The 20,189-nt window shown below is 37.8% G+C and overlaps 2 protein-coding genes and 1 non-coding gene across 4 annotated transcripts; 1 reads left to right on the top strand and 2 right to left on the bottom strand.

The window, feature by feature from the left end:
• Positions 1-9,044: 9,044 nt before the first annotated feature.
• LOC140176023 (uncharacterized) lies at positions 9,045-10,347 on the bottom strand. Its single transcript, XM_072205866.1, has 2 exons — positions 9,786-10,347; positions 9,045-9,673 (listed from the first exon to the last, which is right to left on the bottom strand). Exons 1-2 carry the CDS (start codon positions 10,345-10,347, stop codon positions 9,045-9,047), a joined length of 1,191 nt encoding a protein of 396 aa, XP_072061967.1.
• Positions 10,348-14,203: 3,856 nt separating this feature from the next.
• Positions 14,204-15,473, bottom strand: LOC112720237 (uncharacterized). 2 transcript variants are annotated; one of them, XR_011867261.1, is made up of 3 exons: positions 15,373-15,473; positions 14,832-14,965; positions 14,204-14,608 (listed from the first exon to the last, which is right to left on the bottom strand). It is a non-coding gene; the product is annotated as an uncharacterized protein (transcript). The 2 variants fall into 2 exon arrangements; XR_011867260.1 differs by lacking the exon at positions 15,373-15,473 and adding an exon at positions 15,052-15,359.
• Positions 15,474-16,628: 1,155 nt separating this feature from the next.
• Positions 16,629-17,282, top strand: LOC112720968 (uncharacterized). Its single transcript, XM_025772061.1, has one exon. It carries the CDS (start codon positions 16,629-16,631, stop codon positions 17,280-17,282), a length of 654 nt encoding a protein of 217 aa, XP_025627846.1.
• Positions 17,283-20,189: the final 2,907 nt, after the last annotated feature.

Below are 20,189 nucleotides of genomic sequence, written 5' to 3'. Positions count from 1 at the left end.
TTCTAATCTCTCAATTTCCATCCCAGTATCTTAAAACAAATGCTACTGAGATATCTCTCTACTTTGGTATAGTGGTTATACACTTATCTGGTATGCATGAGATCTTAACTCCTAAGTCCGAATTTTATTAGTGTTATATAACCAACAACATCCACAAAGTCTTATCCAAATGGGTAAAATCAACTACATAAATTAAACGATAACAATAATATATTTATTATTCATAGAGCTCGTTTGACTATTTTGCATAGAGTCTTTTAGACCTTCTGATTATAATCAATTGTCCATCTTTAATTTAATCTATCTTTCGAGTTTTTTCCTAAATGTCCAAATGACCTAAAATAAATTCCACTATCTTTTAGACTTGAATATTTTGGAACACCAGTATTTTGGAATTATTGAACCAACCTTCATTAGTCCAACAAAAAAGAAATTTATGTGCAAATTCAACATTCATAATAAACAATTTTTTCTTTTTTTTATGTTTTTCTTATTTCTTTTTGCTCGTGCTTTTCTTCTTTTATTCCAAAATATGTGACTCATATTTTCTGTTAGGATAAAATTCTTTTCTAGATTTGATAGTTGTCATATAAAGTTGGTGAGTTGCGCATTTTTCTTTCTATATATATATATATATATATATATATATATATATATATATATATATATATATATATATATATATATATATATCTTTTATAATCATTAATCAATAATAAAAATACAATACACATTTTCATTCATTCATATTATTCTCTGCTTTTTTTTGTTCACTATTATGATATCAGACCCATTATGACTTTGTTGACACCCAAAATACAGTTAAAACTTTTAATCCTAATAATCAGTCAACACCATCCTCTCCTCCTTCTTCTTCATCACACACAATGGATATTTCTCAAGATCAATCAAGTCCCTATTATATACATCCTAGCGAAAATTTCATGTATGTGCTTGTTACTCCTATTCTAATAGGAAATAACTATCATTATTGGAGCAGATCTTTCACCATGGTAGTTATTTCCAAAAATAAATATGGTTTTTTCATTGGTACAATATATACCTTCACCACCCCTTCCTGACGATCCTCTCTTTCCAGTCTAAAAACGTTGCAATAACCTCGTTCTTTCCTAACTTTTTCATTCCCTTTTACCATCCATTACTCACAGTGTGATATATTTTAATACTGTTGTCTCTGTTTGAGTTGATCTTAAAGAACAATTTTTTCAGTCAAATCTCTTATGCATAGCAGAATTACAGGAAGTAGTTTACAGCCTAAAATAAGGTACACTTACCGTCACTAACTTCTATACTTCAGAAAAGAGAAAGGGAGAGGAGGGAGAGAGAGAAGGAGAGTGAGAGAGAGAGATCCTCTATTCTTGTTTCTGTGAATAATCCGTTAGTCCAAATATTGTGGACCCAATTCTCACATCTGTACTACCCATTTCAATCTGAAAAGGCAATAAATGTATAAACACATGAATTAGTTACATGATTGACCCATAAAAATAAATAAACAAATTGATACAAGTAATAATTCTTAGTAAATGAATATCAGTTGATCATGACCTGTAAAACTGGTTCAAAAAACAATAAAGGGCACCTCTACTAATTTATCTATATGTAAGTATTTTCTTTTATTGGGTAAATATTTTGAAAATGCTGACATCCAGTTATTTTGTCGATTTTTAACAAATTGATGGTGGTTCAATATCTAGTGATCTGGGAGCGAAACCTACTCCTCTGTGCGAGTACCAGTTTTCTAAAAGTGTATCAAAGCGTCTTTGATTAGACTAAATTTGAAATTAAAATAAAATAAATTTATGAATTGACAAATAAAACTCAGAAATTAAAGTTTTGAAAACTAAATCAACAATTTTCAAAGAAATTAATGGAAAACAATAAATTACTTTCATTTGAATCAAAGGACTTCAACATGTAAAATTTGAACGCAGAAAGATAAATTGAACAATAAAAGCAAAGAACACTTAAGAGATAAAATCAATTGAAATGTTAAATTTTACAGAAAAATAAATTGAAAGAATAAAGAAGATGGAAGGAACTCTACAGAAAAGTTACTCGATTGCAGACTCTGGGATGTGAGTGTGCTTGAGTGTTTTTCTGAATAAAAGTTCCAACCCTTTTCACTGAAATTTTCTAGTATTTATAAGCTAACCTTACATAACGTTAAATTGAATCACATTAATTACAATTAATTATAATTAAAATAAATTACAATTTTGAAACACAACCGCTCTTGGTAACTGTTCCCGCTACACGATTATAGATATTCCCCATGTGATTAATTATCCACTAACCTTCTCACTTCTTTGACCACTCGACCAAATCTCCGAAAGTCCTTCAAATTGAATCTCCCTCTCGACTTAGCTTCTTCGATTTCGACAAAGTAATTGGAAACAATTTCCGCGTCAGTAATTCCCAAACTTAGCCTCCTAAGCACATTTTCTCGAAAACCCATACTTGGTATTTTTCGATTTGATTATTTCTGATCGAAAATAACTTTTTGATCAACAAATTGCCCCCTTTGATTAATGTGGTTTCCTTTGGTATCATTATCGAAAAGCAAAGCACTTAATCCAAAAACGTCAGTTTTCAAATTAATAATAATTGTCATTTAAACCTTCTACTATCACCAGTCCACTCGACACGTCTCCCAAGAGTCACGCCTTCTCTCTCCACTATTCCATCTTCCTCAAGAAGTTATCTCTTTTTGCATTTTCTCTACAGTAACGGTTACAATAACACTTTAAATCTACCGTTCTTACCTCCATTTAATTTTCCTGAATTCCATCATTCTCTAAACTTTCTTTACAACCTTGAATCTCTTCACAAAACTTTTCAATCTGAGAATGGCTGGCTCTTCCTCACAAATCACCTCTTCTGACAAAGGTAAAGGCCATGCATCAATACCACTACCCCTACCAGCTCTTCGCATTCTCAATCAGATCGATAATGAAATCATTGATGATCCTTACATTCAGTCTAGTGATAATAGGATTTTAATTCCTTTCACAATCGGAACTGACACACATTGCTTCCTCGGACCAATTGAGTCTCTGGAAAAGGTGAACAGGAAGTCTCTTTCTTTCCCCAGTGGTGAAGGGGAAGATTTGCTAATAAACCAATCTTTCAATATTTCCCATTTTATCAACCAAAAGATGTTCAGGAACAACCCAAAAATCAACCCACGAGGATATGACTTTACAGCCTGGTACCGACGTCTCGAACCCACCAAAAGTGCCAGTTGGGGAGCTCTAGGGATTCACAAACTACTGAGACTCTCTCATTTTTCTTTGACTACACATCCTTAGATGATCGGGGCTGTTATATGCTTCTGGAATAGAACCACCAATAATTTCCACCTTCCTTGTGGAATGATTGGAATGTCTCTTCTCGACGTAGCTGCAATCACTGGACTTCCCATTAATTCACCAGATTATACTTCTGAAATGCAACCTGAACATCAATACAACGTTGTTCTGAGCAGCTCTTACAGTGAGTTCATCACCCAAAACATGGGTAGAGAAGGTACCAGAATCATCGATAATGAACATGTAGCTTTCCTGTTCTACTGGTTAAATGTAATTTTATTTTGTTCTCGTAGCGTCCAAATGTCAAAACTTTACCTCTCTTTGGCCATACTTCTCCACAAGGTAAAACTTTCAACCTGGCTAAGCTTCTTTTGGGGCACATCTTCGAGGAACTTGGCCAATTTGTTTGTGACCTACGAGATAACAAGATAATAAGTGCAGGAGGCCCTCTATGGCTTCTTCAATTATGGCTCAACGCCATCTTTGAGAATTTCATGACCAAATCCGAGAGTGGTCATACTGACAAGCAGTATATTGAAGGGTTTTGATTATCTACGTACAAATCCAATTTCCCAAATGCACAATCAGATGAGGATAGGTTTTGGGTTGTTTTCACCCTTTTTCATTCTTGTAAAAATTTTGAAAATGAACAACTGAATTTCACTCCTTTTTTGCGCCGCAACCGAGGCCCTGCTTGGTTAGATCGTTTGCTTTTTCCAAACTCAAATGAAGGAAGTGAACTTGCCAAACGAAGCTGGGCACACCTATTAGCCGTTCAGGTAATCCCCATAGGATTATCTTTACAGAAAAAAAGAAAAATTCAAGATAACTTTGTATGCTCCTCACCTGTCTGCCAGACAATTAGGATTTTCACAAGCCATTCCCAAACCTCAACCTCGAAATGATGACCCTTTTTGTCACTTCCTTCTGACTACCCAAGAAGACTTCGACTCTTGCCTCGCCATGAATCAACAGCGCAGGGATCGTTTTAATTTCATGGAGTATGAATGCAGTTCTTATATTACCAAGTCATGTGTTGAATGTTGGGCTGCCTATTATGCTAGGTACACTCGTACCTTAGAAGACATTCAACAAACTGCAATCCAAATCGCCCCTGTTGCCGAGAGTTCTCCAAAAAGAACTCAGAAAAGAAAAGTTGAAACTCCTCGATCACCACCAGCGAAAAGTAGGAAAACTCCCACTAAAACTTCTCGAAAGGTAACTTTATAATTCTTTTCTTTATTTAAAACATATTTCAACTTTTGTCTTTTAAATCACACTTAATTCTGGATTTCGTATTAGTTGATACTACTTTCATCAATTGAGAGTTCTGAGAAAATCGAACCGACCAACAAAGAAACTCCTGCTGTCTCTTCCCCATCAGAAGATATAATCAATTCTTATTTTGGCCCTCAATTGATCCGCAGGACCAAAACTTCTCAGGTAACACGATCGTCACTACAAACTTTACCTATTTTAACGTAAAATTTAAACTCACAAATGTGTACCTTTTTGTTCTAGCCTGCCCACGTCACTCACTCAGTCACTTCTGCTGAAGAACTTAACCCATTAATTTTGCCACAGCAACGCGGTCAAGAATAGTCAACGTCACACGACTCGATTCAATTTTTAGGACCCAGAGTAATTCCAGCCACTTTTCCACTTTCTTCTCACACAACACAAATAGTGGATCCAACATCCAATCCTTTGCAACATTCCCCAGCAGAAACTCAAAGTATTGAATCGACTTCACCAGAGAATCAGGTTATTCTTTCTGAAAAGAATCTAATAGTTCCTGACTCTGATTCTGCTTCCAAGGCTGCTGACACTACCAATTCAGACTCCTCCAAATCCAAGGTTTCAGAAATTCCACCAGAATTGCAACCAATACCTTCAGACTTGGCACAACTTTAGACTCCTCCAAGACCAAAACCAAGCACGTCAATTATCCCGACAACTCCATCTAGTGCTACCTTGGATGACTTGACTTCTATTTTGAATAAAATCATCCAGGAAACCAAAGTGCCAATACCTGTTCCAGTCATCTCAAGTCCAGTTTCTACAAGACCTCCAATCAAATTGGATCCTGATACTCAGGAACAACTTCGATCGCTCATCAAGTTCTTGGATCATCCTCCTGCCACATGGGTTAATAACCCAATCCTTAATCAACTTTTAACCTCTCTTTTAAGCTCCTCTTTTGAACTCCCAACCAATATTCCCAATTTTGATTTAATTAGAGGATTTAAACAACTCATCGAAGAAAGTGTCGCATTCCATTTTTAATTCCAAGAAATTGAAAATCGAGAAGCCACAGCCGTATCCAGAATTGAAAATTATCAAACAACTGCTTAACCAATCAAAGCTGCTTGTGACGAGTTTGATTTAAATATTGCCCGTGCTATTTCTGTCCAAGCCTTTCATGACCAAGAAGAAGTAAGGCTCGAAGTGGAATTGGCTCTAATTCAAGAACAACTCACTACTCTACGCCAAAATCGGACCACCTTGGCTAGACCTTTGGTTGTAGCTCAGCAAGAACAACATCTCCTTATCCAACAACTTGTCTCGATTGACACTGAGCGAGAGAAAGTCAAACAACAACTTGAGGAGATCCAAACTGATAAATCTAAACAAACTGGGATGCTCACAACTCTGGAAAATAAAAGGACAAAACTGAGCTCTGTTCTGGCTAAATTATTGGCGCCTTAAACTTTTATTTTTATTTTGTAATGACTTTTGTCTCTTTTAAACTTTATGCATGCTGAATTTTCTATGTTTGCCAACAATAGAAAAGTTTTAAATATTTTCCATTAATTGAGCTAATCACCTTTCCTGACTCGATATCTTTAATTTGATAAGTGTTTCCAGAATATGTCCCTATCACTTGATCCCAACTATGGGACCACTTACCAAGAAATCTTGATTTCTTTTCCATTGGTAAAATAACTTTCAAAACCAATTCGCCTGTTTGAAAAGATTTTCTAGAAATTCCAAAAGATTATAACTTTGAGCAATATTTTCTTTCTGTCGAATTATATTCTCTAGTGCTAAGATTCGCTCTGAATCTAACTCATTTAACTCGTCAAACATTGCATTCTAATAATCATCGATTGGCAAATCATTTTGTTTTGATACCCTCAAGGTATTCAAATTAATTTCCAATGGTAATACTGCATCATGGCCATACACCAATTTATAAGGTGAGGTTCCTGTCGAACCTCTTGGTGAATTTCGATAAGCCCATAACACTTGACTTAAAGTCTCATGCCATGTTCGAGGCCTATTCCCAATATGCTTTTTAATCAAGCCTATCAATATCTTGTTTGCTGCTTCAACTTGGCCGTTAGCTTGTGCATAATAAGGAGTCGAAGTGACCATATTAATATTCCTCGAAGCTGCAAAGTTTTTAATTCTTTGACTAGTAAACATAGTTCCTTGGTTAGTACTCAATGTCTGAGGAATTCCAAATCGATGGATAATATTTTCTTCAATAAAGTCAATTATCTCAGTTTGCCCAGCTTCTACTAATGGAATAGCCTCAACCCACTTCGTAAAATAATCAATAGCCACTAAGATAAACTTGTGTTGTCTTGATGAAGGAGGATGAATCAAGCCAATTAGATCCAAAGCCCAACCTCTAAATGGCCATGGCTTTATTATCGAATGTAACTTAGCTGCCGGAATTTGTTGTATCGAGCCATGTTTCTAACATTCCTGACATGCTTTTGTATAATCAATACAATCTTTTATCATAGACGGCCAATATATATGATTTTGATATAACACCCATCTCATTTTCCTTCCTTCCTGATGAGCACCACAAATTCCATTATGAACCTCACCCAGAGCAACATTCTGATCTTCTCGACCCAAACATCTCGACAAACTTCCATCAATCCCTTTTTTATATAACTCATCAGCCAATAAAACAAAGTTCATTGCCTGTAACTTTATTTTTCTATCAATTGCAGTATCGGGATCTTTCAAATACTGAGCAATAAGTTTTCTCTAATCAGAATCCTCCCATTCATCCATACACAGCACTTCTCTTTCACTTGCTGGCACTAAAATTTGATGGATACTAGAAAATTTTCTAATAGTTTCCGGGATAACCCGATATCTTGAAGCAATTTGGGCCAATTCATTAGCAATTTCATTATGAATTCTAGGGACCTTCTGAAAAGAAGTTAACATCTCCCAAGCAGTTACTAAATATTTCTGTAACGTTTCATTGTTACATTTAAACTCCTTTGATAACTGCTTTAAAACCAACTGTGAATCTCCTAGAATTTAAACCTCTAAAGCTCCTTTGTCAATTAAAATTTTGAGACCTAAAATTAAAGCCTCATATTCAGCGACATTATTAGAGCAAGGATACTTTAATTCAAACAAAAATTCTGATGGAACACCCTCAGGTGAAATAATAAGGATTCCAACCCCTGCACCATCTTTGTACTTAGATCCATCAAAATATAATTTCCAATAATTGACCTCTATATCAATAATATTTGCCCCCTGGTCATTCAGACCTTTCGAATTATCCACAAGAAAATCTGCAATGACCTGTCCTTTAACAGCTTTCGTTGGGACATATTGCAAATCGAATTTTGTTAATGCTAACATCCATTTTCCCAAACACCCCCTTAATATAGGGAAACTAAGCATATACTTAACAACATCAGTCTGCGCTATCACCTTTACCGATTTAGCCACCATATAACACTTTAATTTCATACAAGCATGATATAATGACAAACATAATTTTTCAGTCGGTGAATACCTTGTTTCGATATCAGTTAGGACTCGACTAAGGTAATAAACTGCGCGCTCATGCCCATTCTCATCATCTTGAGCTAACATACATCCAATCGAATTCTTAGATGCTGCAATATATAATTTTAAAGGCTTAAATGGACGAACATTCGTCATAATCGGGTCTTTGGCTAAATAAGTTTTGATCGAGTCGAATGCTGACTGATGTTCTGTAGTCCATTCAAATTTCGAACCATTCTTTAATTTTACTAGAGGCGCAAACACCCTGGTTTGATCTGAAAGATTCGAAATGAACCTTCAAAGATAATTAATTTTCTCCAAAAATGATTGTACTTCTTTTTTCGATTTGGGTGCAGACAAAGCTAATATTGCATCTGCTTTATTCTTATCGATAGCTATCCCCTTTTTATGAACGACAAAGCCTAAGAAATTTCCTGCCGATACACCAAAAGCACACTTCAAAGGATTCCTTTTCAATCCTTTTCTCCTCATAGTCAAGAATGCTTTTCTTAAGTGGTCTATATGTTGATTTACATAAATGGATTTGACCATTACGTCATCAATATATACTTCCATAAATTTTCCAATAAACTCATGGAAAATGGCATTCATTGCTCGTTGATATGTCGCTCCAGCATTTTTTAAACCAAAAGGCATAACCACCCATTCATACGTACCTAACGCCCCAAGACAACGGAAAGCAGTTTTAGCCACATCATCCTCCGCAATAAAAATTTGGTTATATCCAGAATAACCGTCCATGAAGCTTAGGATTTTGTTTCCTACTGCAGAATCGATTAACATATCTGCAATTGGCATGAAATACTCATCCTTTGGAGTAGCATTGTTCAATTCTCAAAAATCGATACACACCCTCAATTTTCCATTTTTCTTCATCACTGGAACTATATTCGACACCCACTCTACATAATGAGTGGTTCAAATGAATTTGGCTTTAATCAAGCGTTCTATCTCTTCCTTAATTTTCACATTGATTTCAGGAGCAAAACGTCTAGGGGTCTGTTTCACAGGTCGAGCATTGGGTTTCAATGCTAATCGATGTTCTACTAACAATCGATCAAGACCAGGCATTTCATGGTAGTCCCATGCAAAACAATCCTTAAACTCATATAACAAATCGATAAGATTAGTTCGAAAAGGAACAATAAGACCTTTACAAATATATGTAATTCGAAAATCATCATGAATACCCAAATTAACTTCTTCTAAAGGATCTTGAGATTCAAACCCCTTATAATGATCATCTTCAGTTGTACATTTTTCAAATCCCAAAGGTTCCAAATCATAAATACAATCAAAAGTAAAATCAATAACATCACGAGAAAGAGTAGAAACTTGATCTTTGATTGAATCATCATAACTTTTATTCTCTAAACAATGAGCCTCTGCTATTAAATCGACAGTCCGACTCATATCATTAACTTCATTACAAGTAATAGAAAGATTATTACTAGATTCGACTAGAGGTGTCGAATCAAACATATTACTACTAACAAATCTATTAATCCTGTCTGATTCAACTTTATCAGAAGAATCATCTTTATTTTCTAAATCTTGGAAATTATTTAAATAATTATGCAAAGTTACCAGGTAATCAGAAACTTCCTCAACCTGGTCCATGGTTCAGTCTTCGAGGCCTTCAAGAATCACAATCCCAACCTGTTGATTCATAGGGCATGTCTGGGTAGCACAACTTCACCGACAGTCCCTCCGAAGTCAAATAACAACCTTCAAAATTGTAAGGATTCAGAGATCGATCAACATTTAAAGGCTTCAACTTGCGATTACATATCCTAAAATTGGCATGCATTTGTTCGACATAAAAACTCAAATCTGCTTTGACAATTTCAGGCTTGCCTTCCTCAGTCCATAAAAGCACACTTTGATGCACCGTAGATGGCACCGCACCTACTCCATGAATCCAATCTCTCCCAAGTAAGGCATTATAATTTGCCTTCGATGGCACCACCACAAACACTGAGTGTCTCTCTGACGACCCCACCTTCACAGTTAAGGTAACCAGCCCTCTCGCTGGCGTGAAATTCCCACTAAAATCAATTACAGCAATATTCGTAGGGACCAACTCACTAACATGTTTCCCTACTTTTCCTAGCATCCTTTCAGGCAGGAGACTTATTACTGCCCCACCATCAATCAGTACCTTGTTTATCTTGTAGCCATTCACAACAGCAACAATGTGAAGAGGACGCAAATGAGACATTTTCTTTTCATTAGGGCAAAGGAAGACGCCTGGTTCATCTTATATGCGAATAAAAGAAAAAGCCTCTTCGTCTTCCTGATCATAATCCTCATCCGGATTACCTTCACACTCCCCAAGGTACTCGGTAAGGATTATCGAAATCGTCCCCACCATGTCATCATCTCCTTCGTCGAAGTATTCCTCATCGACATCAACATCTTTATGTTTATCTACCCCAGAAGACTGAGCGATTGCCTTCCCTCTGTCCATCTTGGCTGGTGATGGAATCTCTTTAGGATAAGTCTCTCCATCAGAAGGAAAGACAATTCGGGAATGCACCGAAGGAGTTGCCCCCTTGCTTGCTTCCTTCCCTGTATCAATTTAAAGTTTCTTATTCTGATGGAAACTTCTCTTTCCTCCTCTTCCTCTCGGGTATCCTCTGGCTCGTCCTCGAAAACGGCATACTGATTTTGAGACGGCGCTCTATGTCCCCATTGAGGATTGCGTCGATGTAAGTGATCACGCTTTTGAAACTCTTGACAGTTTCTAATCCACTGAACACCAATAGCCTGAGATCGGCTCAAAGGTGTATCCACATCATGTAGAGGAAATTTTGAACTAGAAGCTTCTACACGTCGAATTGGTTGTCTCTGACATGCTTGTTCCTCCCTGTGGGCTAATTCTTTCTTCATTCTTTCCTTTTCAAAGATTGTCGCCGCTTCAGCATCAAAAACAGCATTACACCGTGGACACAGAGATACATCCCGGTCTTTGATTTTTTGCTGAACCAAGAAGTCCAACAAACCATCCCCTATTCTAGGGTACACAGCTCTTATTTGTGACTCAAAATCATCAAGAGCCACATCAAAATCATAAGACATCCCCACCATATTCACTCCAAAGTAGGGTTCCACATAACTGGCATCAGTTTCGAAGGGATCTACATCAACCTTCATTTCCTTTTTGCCATCATCAAATTTCAAACGTCCTTCCATTATTGCCTCTTGAATCAAATCCCTGAAACGAACACAACTGTTAGTTGAATGACTTGTTACTTGATGAAATTTGCAATAAGGCTTTCCTTTCAAATCCTTCAAGGAAAGTAATGTTCTACCCTCAGGCAAAACCAATTGTTTATCTTTAAGCAACACATCGAAAATCTGATCAGATTTTGATATATAAAAACTATGTTTCTTTCCACTTTTAAGTTTTGAATCATTCGACTTTTCACTACCAGGGAGTTTTTTCAACAAAGAACAAACATATGGAGGGCCCTTCTTGAGTTCGGCCAAATCGACTTCTGTTTCGAAATCAATTTCCTCCTCTAAGGACTCCATGGTTACATAAGCAACCTTCTCCTTTCGAGTAAACGGTTTACTCTTCGACCTCTGTTCGATTCTATATTTTTCTTTCTCCTTTTTCATTAACTCAGTTTGCCGAACCTTTTCAGCCAAATGAGCCAAATCAGGAATATGCACATTAAGCAACTTTCTGTGCATATAGAATCCTAACCCCATAGTTGCTATTTTCACTATCTCATTTTTAGGTAATGTAACATAGCACCTACTTCTAGCATTTTTGAAACATATTAAATAATCATCAATGGTTTCACCATCTTCACGTTTCAAAGCTACTAAATCGGTAATTGCTACGTTCATTTTCCCTCGATAAAACTGAGCGTGAAAAGCAGTTTCCAACTGATTCCATGTTGTAATCGAATTTGGTCTAAGATTCGAAAACCATATAAATGCATCCTTCGTCAATGACGACGGAAAGAATTTCATTTTCAATTTTTCATCATTTGCTAAGTTTCCAATCTCGACCAAATAATGAGCAACATGTTCAGTTGTTGATTCTCCTACTTCTCCAGCAAATTTTATAGTTATTTTCGGATTTTTTACCCCTCTTGGCACTTCAGCCATTTGAATCATTTGGGGAAAAGCCGAGACAAAATATGGCTGATTCATAAAACTAACATTCAATCCAACCCGATTTAACACTTCTTCTATAATTCGGGTGACCTGATAACGATCACCACGCAATCCATGTAAAACATTATCAGCATTCTCATGTCGATGAACTATGCGAGGATTTTCTCGATTTGGAACATGATTTTCATTTTGAAAAATATTTTCCATCCCCTCATTAGTTCCTCGAGCATTATGCCTTTCACCTTCATCATAATCGACGATTCGAGCGATCCTCTCGACTTGTCTAGTAAAACGCTCGAATCTTGATTCATGATCGGCCATCATAGGATTCAGAATTGTAGTAATTTACTGAGTCAATAAATTAACCAAGTCATGATGACTTTCCTCCACTTGTTGTCGATACGCTGCCATTGAACTCGCAGCATTCGAAGTGGAGCCCACATGATACTCACGAGAATACTCAGAGTATTGTTGTGGGTTTTGCATAATATTTACTCCATTTGCATTGCCAAAATGGATAGGCGGGACAAACCCACCCACCGGTGGGGTGTAACCAGCAGGAAGACCATAAGGGGGCCAACCAGCGGTTAATAGAGGTTGAAACGGTGGCGCAGGGCCACGTGGATGTGTATTACGTCCAACATTTCCAGTTTGAATAGTCGTGACGACTATGCTTTCAGTTCCGATTGCACCTTCCGAATGTGAAGACACGTCGGCTTGTTGTACGGATACCAGTATACTATCATTGGTGGAAAAACCACCATTCACATTTGATAATTCATCAGCCATGTGAATGATCTTCCCACTTCGCAATCGCATACACTAAGAAATTACTAGAAAGTAGTTATTTTTGACACACTTCGACTTAAAAACTGTCCCACCGAGCGTGCCAATTTGTTTTGTTGATTTTTAGCAAATCGATGGTGGTTCGATATCTAGTGATATGGGAGCAAAACCTACTCCTCTGTGCGAGTACCAGTTTTCTAAAAGTGTATCAAAGCGTCTTCGATTAGACTAAATTTGAAAATTAAAATAAAATAAATTTATGAATTGACAAATAAAACTCAGAAATTAAAGTTTTAAAAACTAAATCAACAATTTTTAAAGAAATTAAAGGAAAACAATAAATTACCTTCATTTGAATCAAAGGACTTCAACATGTAAAATTTGAACGCAGAAAGATAAATTGAACAATAAAAGCAAAGAACACTTAATAGATAAAATCAATTAAAATGTTAAATTTTACAGGAAAATAAATTGAAAGAATAAAGAAGATGGAAGAAACCCTACAGAAAAGTTACTCGATTGCAGACTCAGAAATTCCCTGGGATGTGAGTGTGCTTGAGTGTTTTTCTGAATAAAAGTTCCAACCCCTTTTCACTAAAATTTTCTAGTATTTATAAGCTAACCTTACATAACAGTAAATTGAATCACATTAATTACAATTAATTATAATTAAAATAAATTACAATTTTAAAACACAACCGCCCTTGGTAACTGTTCCCGTTACACGATTATAGATATTCCCATGTGATTAATTATCCACTAGCCTTCTCACTTCTTTTACCACTCGACCAAATCTCCGAAAGTCCTTCAAATCGAATCTCCCTCTCGACTTAGCTTCTTCGATTTCGACAAAGTAATTGGAAACAATTTCCGCGTCAGCAATTCCCAAACTTAAGCCTCCTAAACACATTTTCTCGAAAACTCATTTGATATTTTTTTATTTGACTATTTCTGATCGAAAATAACTTTTCGATCAACACCAATCATATTTAATCGTAAGAAATATGCCTATCTCACCATAACAATCTCTAACTACTGTTATTACTCAACAAAAGAATTAAAGAACCCCATTTCTAATTAATTAATTATAGCGGTCAATTCCTTCCCTTGAAATATAGAAAGCACTCATAATTGTGAGGAAATCAGATGCAATCATGCAATGAAAAGAAAAAGTAGTTTGTAGTTTGTTGCTGAATAAATTTAGAGCACTAATAACCAATATAATATGGAACTGGTTAAAGTGGTAAGTGCCTTATTCCATTAAATGGAGGCCTCACAGTTTGGGTCTTAGCCGCTTAGGAATGAAAAAAAAAAAATCCTAAATTACTCTAATTCAGTGTCTAAAGACGTAATGTCTCTGTCTATATCTCATATACTAAATACAATTTTGTGTTTTTGCGTTCTATGCTTGTAAACAAGCATAGCTTTAGCGATGGAAAAAAACCTTGGGAGACATCGACAGAGTCAGGTCGAGTCAAATAAAAGGACATGCCCATTGACAGTTCACATTGCTCCTCAGGCATCTCAAGTGGCTTGCAAACTTCAGTTCTGCAATTGGATAGGGTCTGATTTTTCACAGAAGAGAAAGCCTTTTTAACAATAATATAAATTGGAAATTGGACAATGTTTCACAAAATCAATCAAGCTAATGAATACAAAAACACAGGTCAAATTCCAATGAGACTATAGGAAGAGAAGAAATGAGAAATATAACATTGAAATGGAAACGATCCAGTAAATAAGAAATTAGATCATTTTAAGTTTCGGACATAGTATAGAAGCTGTCACCTTAAAGTTCTCTGGAGTTGAGGTGTAGTCAGGCCTCCCTATTGTCATCAAGCCGGAGAACACGAGGTTCGGACAGCTCAATTTTACATGTTTAGCAAGATCAACACGATTGGAAGGATCAATACCAGATTTGGCTGCAAAATTATGAAATCACTTAGACAAGTTGATATTACGTTATTATGTAAGAATAAGAGAAGAGAACCATAATTTGTTTATTTACATTTAGATAAAGTTAGAGAACTATTGTCAAGAAGTCCCCGATAAAGTAATTCAAGAAGGATATGATGCATTTTGAAAAACAAATAATAATGGAGCAGCTGCAATTCTCCAATCTAATAGCTGCTGCAAACTAAAGAAATTTTACCAATATGAAATTATAAGAAAAGAATAAATATCAGTTAAAATGCAGTACAAATAACCCAGGTTTAAAAAAGGCTCTGAAATAGGAAGAAGACAGGTTCACAAAATTTCAGAGATGCAATAACTAAGACTATGCACAAGAAGAATTTTGAGAAACTCATTTAGTTTATGCCAAACTGACATTCTTCTCCACTTGTATCTACTTCCACCAAGACTTCCAGCGGATTTCTTCCAAGGGTTGAAACCATATGGTCAAGTTTATTTGCCACCTGCCAGTCAAAAGGTACAAGAAAAAACACAAAAAAATTGTCAATTGGCAATCGCGTAGTTAGAAAAATTCACAATTCAAAATTTAACTATTATTCATAAAATATAGACCTCATCAAACGAACACACATGAAAATCAACTTATTTTGACTCCAAGTTTACAAGCATAAAGTAGAATAAACAATGGATTCATACCTCCAAGAACTACACCAGAGATTGATTATACAAGTCTTTCTTTACCTTCTGATTGTCGACATTCTCGCTCAAGGCCAAATTTGGAACTTGTTACGGATCGAACCTGTGGATCCTCCACCCGGAAGTCCCTAAACCCGGAATTTCGGGTCGGACCTCTTCCTCCTTTTGGAAGGTCCAAAATCGGCCTACTAAATCCTCTAACCAATATTTAAATTCAAATATTTCCCTATCTTGGCCAAATAAGATAGGATAAGATGAACTATCTCCACCTATATAAAGAGAGCCCCAGACTCCCTCAGGTATGTCACTCATTCCACTCCCCTCATACTTCTTATATCCATTTTGACTTGAGCGTCGGAATATCTTTGTAGGTACCACCCCCTATTGCTCCGATCAGATAATCTGGCGACCGCCCCGACTCACAAATCCCCGATCCAACTCACAACCCGTACCAGAGACATCTTGTACATTGGCGCCATATGTGGGGAACGCAACGTCGTGACGGCATGGCGGATGACCCCGAGGAACAATCACCAAGCCATCATAACTCACGCACACAAAGCCCAACTCCCGAGCATCGGGAGACCTCCCCCCCCCCCCCAAACCCATGGAAAGATAACAAGCGCTGTTCGCCAATCAACCCCGCAGCAACCAAAAAAAGACAATCGTCCACCACCTGAGACCCGAGCCCCCGACAACCTGGAAGAAAAGACAGTCCATATAATCTAAGATTTCTGCCTTTGGGTGCAAGACCTCGAGGGCCGAGTCACGACCAAAGAACGGTATCACGCGGAACACGGAAGCCACGCGATTTCCAGAACCTGATCCCACCGTGAAACCAGACACAACAAGTCACCTGAGTGGCGACACAACAAAAGACACGATCGTAGCGTTTTCTGAAACCCAGAACGCCATCACGAAGAAGACGATCGACAATATCGGGAGGCTACGCGTACAAAAAACGAACAGATAATAATGGGAGCCACCCCTTTCACCGAAAAGATCCTAAGAGCAAAGCTTTCCAAGGGCTTCAACAATCCCACGGACATGAAGTACGATGGAACCAAGGATCCCCAGGAACATCTAACGGCCTTCGAAGGCAGGATGAATCTGGAAGGGGCCGCCGACGCGGTCCAATGCAGGACCTTCCCAGTTACCCTGGCTAGACCCGTGATCAAATGGTTTAACACCCTTCTAAACGGCACCATAGCCAACTTTCACGATATTTCGATGAAATTTATGACCCAGTTCACCACCAGAATCACCAAGGCCAAACACCCCATCAGCTTGCTGGGGGTCACCCAAAGGCAGGATGAATCCACGAGAAAATACATGGACCGGTTCAATGACGAGTGCCTAATAGTCGACGGACTAACGGATTCAGTCGCAAGTCTCTGTCTGACCAATGAACTCATGAACGAAGACTTCCGAAAATATCTCACCACCAAATCGGTTTGGACCATGCATGAAATTCAAAGCGTCACAAGGGAATATATAAACGACGAGGAGGTGAGCCAAGTCGTAGCTGGCAACAAATGGCAAAACGGCAACGTGGCACCTCGTCAACCCCCTCCCCCACCACCAAGGAAAAATCAAAAGGAACACTCCAAACCGGCAAACACCAACTGACCCCCTAGAATAAGAAAGTTCTCAAACTACACCCCCCGCCAGCCCCCATCACAGAGATCTACCATCAAATAGCAGAACGAGGCATCCTCCCGAAGGCCCGACAGCTTAAGGAGAGGACAGGCGGCAACAAGAGCCTATATTGCAACTACCACCAGGGATACGGACATAAAATCCAAGACTGTTTCGACTTAAAGGATGCCCTCGAGCAAGCCATCCGAGACGGCAAACTCTCCGAGTTCACTAAATTCATTAGAGAACCGAAACGTGTGGAGAGGGACAGATCACTAGAGTGCGAAGAACGCAACCCAAGGACGCAACGACAAGCACCTCGGGAGAGTCAAAAAATGGATCCCACCATAGTCGTAAACGTCATCACCGGGAAAGACGCTCCAGGAAAATCGAAATCAGCATTGAGAAAAGACCTCAAAATCCTGGCCGTTAGGAATCAAGCTCCGGCTCCCACCGCCACAAAAGCGATTACGTTCTCCCCAGAAGACTGCCAACACGGCACCTCGGCAGAAGACGCCCCGTTCATAATCTCTGCAAAAGTTGGGACAGGGCTGGTCAAAAGAATACTAGTTGACACCAGAGCAGATTCCAACATCCTCTTCGGGGGAGCTTTCGACAAACCCAGGCTCCGAAGCGAGAACCTACAAACCCGCCGTATCAGGGTAACCGGGCTCGTGGATAAATTCCTTAAATCGGACGGCTCCATCGTACTTCCCCTCACCATCGGAATCGGAAGCCAAAGAAAGACCATTCTCTACGAGTTTGTCGTCCTCAAGGACTCCACCGCCTACAACATCATCCTCGGGAAAAAAAAAACCATCAATGACCTCTCCGCGGTCATCTTTACCAAATTCCTACTCATGAAGTTCCAAGCCGACGATGGCACGATCGGCACAATCCACGGAGACCGGAAAATCGCAGTAGAATGCGACAATAAAAGCTTAGTGATAAACCCTAATTTTATGGTTTATCTTGTGTTGAATTTAGTGGGTTTTATCAACTTATTCCACATTTATTCAATGAAATAGCATGGTTTTGTAAATTTCTCCTAAATTGTGCTTAAGAGTGAAAACATGCTTTTTAGGCCTTTAAATTGCTAATTTTAATTCACTTTAATCCCATTCGATGTATTGATATGTTTGTTGAGTGATTTCAGGTTCATAAGGCAAGGATTGGATGGAAGAAGTGAAGAGAAAACTGAAAAGCATACAAAGTGGAGAATTCATGAAGAAATGAGCATTTGGAGGATTTATGGCCACGCGCACGCGTCACCGACGCGTACGCATGAGAAGGACATTTTCAAGGCCACGTGCACGCATCACCCATGCGTACGCGTGAGGTGGAAATTTGCCAACGACACGTGTTGAGTTAAGAAATTAACTAAATTAATTAGTGATGACAAACATTATTTTATTGGGCAAAATAAATAATTAAATCTTAATTATTTATAATTATATGCTGCTGATTATTTATGATGATATGTTGCAGGCCAAAAATAAATATAATGCAGCAGCAGCCCAAGTGAATGAGAGAAACATATAAATAAGGCAGGTGGGCTAAAATGCAAACGAAGCCCAAAAGAAACAAAGAATACAAGGCAACGGGCTGAATGAAAAAAGATCCGATCCAAGCCCAGTTCGTTGCCTCTCTCATTCAAACTCTTCCATCTTGCTCTCACCCAAAAGCAACGTTAACCTGTCCCCTCTTGGTCAGAACTCAGAAAAAGGAAAGAGAGAACTTCTTCCCTAAGCTATTCACTAAAGAAGCAAGAAAGAGAAGATTAAGCAAATGATAGAAGTCTAATCACCCATCATCAATCTATATCAAGAAGAGGTCAGAAGTTAAAGGTGATTTTCATTTTCTTTTACATGCATCTCATTTTCTTCTCTTCTTCCCAACACTCTGCCATTCCAAAAATGGGTTACAAGAAAAAGTTGATTTCTGCTCTAATCTGCTGTGTATCCACGGTCACAAGTGTATCTTGGGGACCAAGTTAGTTTTCAATGGCTGAGATAGGGTTTTACCATTGGAAACATCTGTTTATGATGTCAAATGTCTTCGATCAAGCAAAAAGGAGACAGCTTGGAAATCCCTAATTTGGGGTAAATGAAGAAAGAAATCTCTGTTCACCATTGCTGTACATCAATGGTCAAGATTATTTCTTGGGGACCAAGAAGTATCTCAAGGGTTCAGATCTGAGTTCACCATTGAAAATAATTTTCTTTGCTTCCTTGAGGCTTTCGGTCAAGCAAGAAAAAGTCAGACTCAAATTTCTAATTTGGGGATTAACTGGAAAAGTGACGTGGTAAGCTGGAAGCACACAGCTCAAGAAGTTGACCTAGGGAGAGCAGCTCAGCAACAACATGCAAGGAGATAAAAGAAAATTTTCTGTTCATTCAGAAGCAAGGAGAGAAAACCAGAGTGTGAGAATAGTGTTCTGCAAAGAAGTTCCTCTACTTGGATAATGCTTTCTTTCAAAGAAGCATTCGGCCAATACTGAAGAACTGTATCTGAGGTTTGTGAATCTGATTTTGCACATAGCTAAGAGGCTGCTAATGAAGTCAATCTCCTTCATATTTTACAGATTGTAATGTACTTTTCAATGTTTATCTTTCTGTAATTTCTTGTGAGAAAAGACATTGTGAGGAAACTCAAGTAAAAGCCATGAGTGGAAAAAGGCTGAGTGAAACACTTGAGAGAAAAGCCTAGAGTTATTTTCTGATTTCTTTAGGTATGTCTATGTCTTGTATCTTGTACCTGTGAGGTATTCCTTTCTTAGTTGGGTTAGCACTAAGAGTGAATAGTTAGGTATTAGCATAGCCAATGTCAAGTTAGGTTAGAACTTGAGTGTGAAAGGATTGGGTCAATCCTGTGGAATTGGTGTATGTAATACTGTTA

The sequence above is a fragment of the Arachis hypogaea genome, chromosome 11, assembly GCF_003086295.3.
Source record: "Arachis hypogaea cultivar Tifrunner chromosome 11, arahy.Tifrunner.gnm2.J5K5, whole genome shotgun sequence".
In the NCBI taxonomy this organism is placed as follows: Eukaryota; Viridiplantae; Streptophyta; class Magnoliopsida; order Fabales; family Fabaceae; genus Arachis; species Arachis hypogaea.
The sequence above is the reverse complement of the archived record's forward strand: the minus strand, read 5'-3'. Positions and strand labels throughout refer to the sequence as shown.

Coding starts and splice junctions, on each gene's coding strand:
- LOC112720968 (XM_025772061.1), top strand. CDS start 16,629: ATGGGAGCCACCCCTTTCACCGAAAAGATCCTAAGAGCAAAGCTTTCC.
- LOC140176023 (XM_072205866.1), bottom strand. CDS start 10,347: ATGTCTCATTTGCGTCCTCTTCACATTGTTGCTGTTGTGAATGGCTAC. Junction 9,674..9,785: donor CATGCCCTATGAATCAACAG/GTTGGGATTGTG, acceptor TCCAAGATTTAG/AAAATAAAGATGATTCTTCT.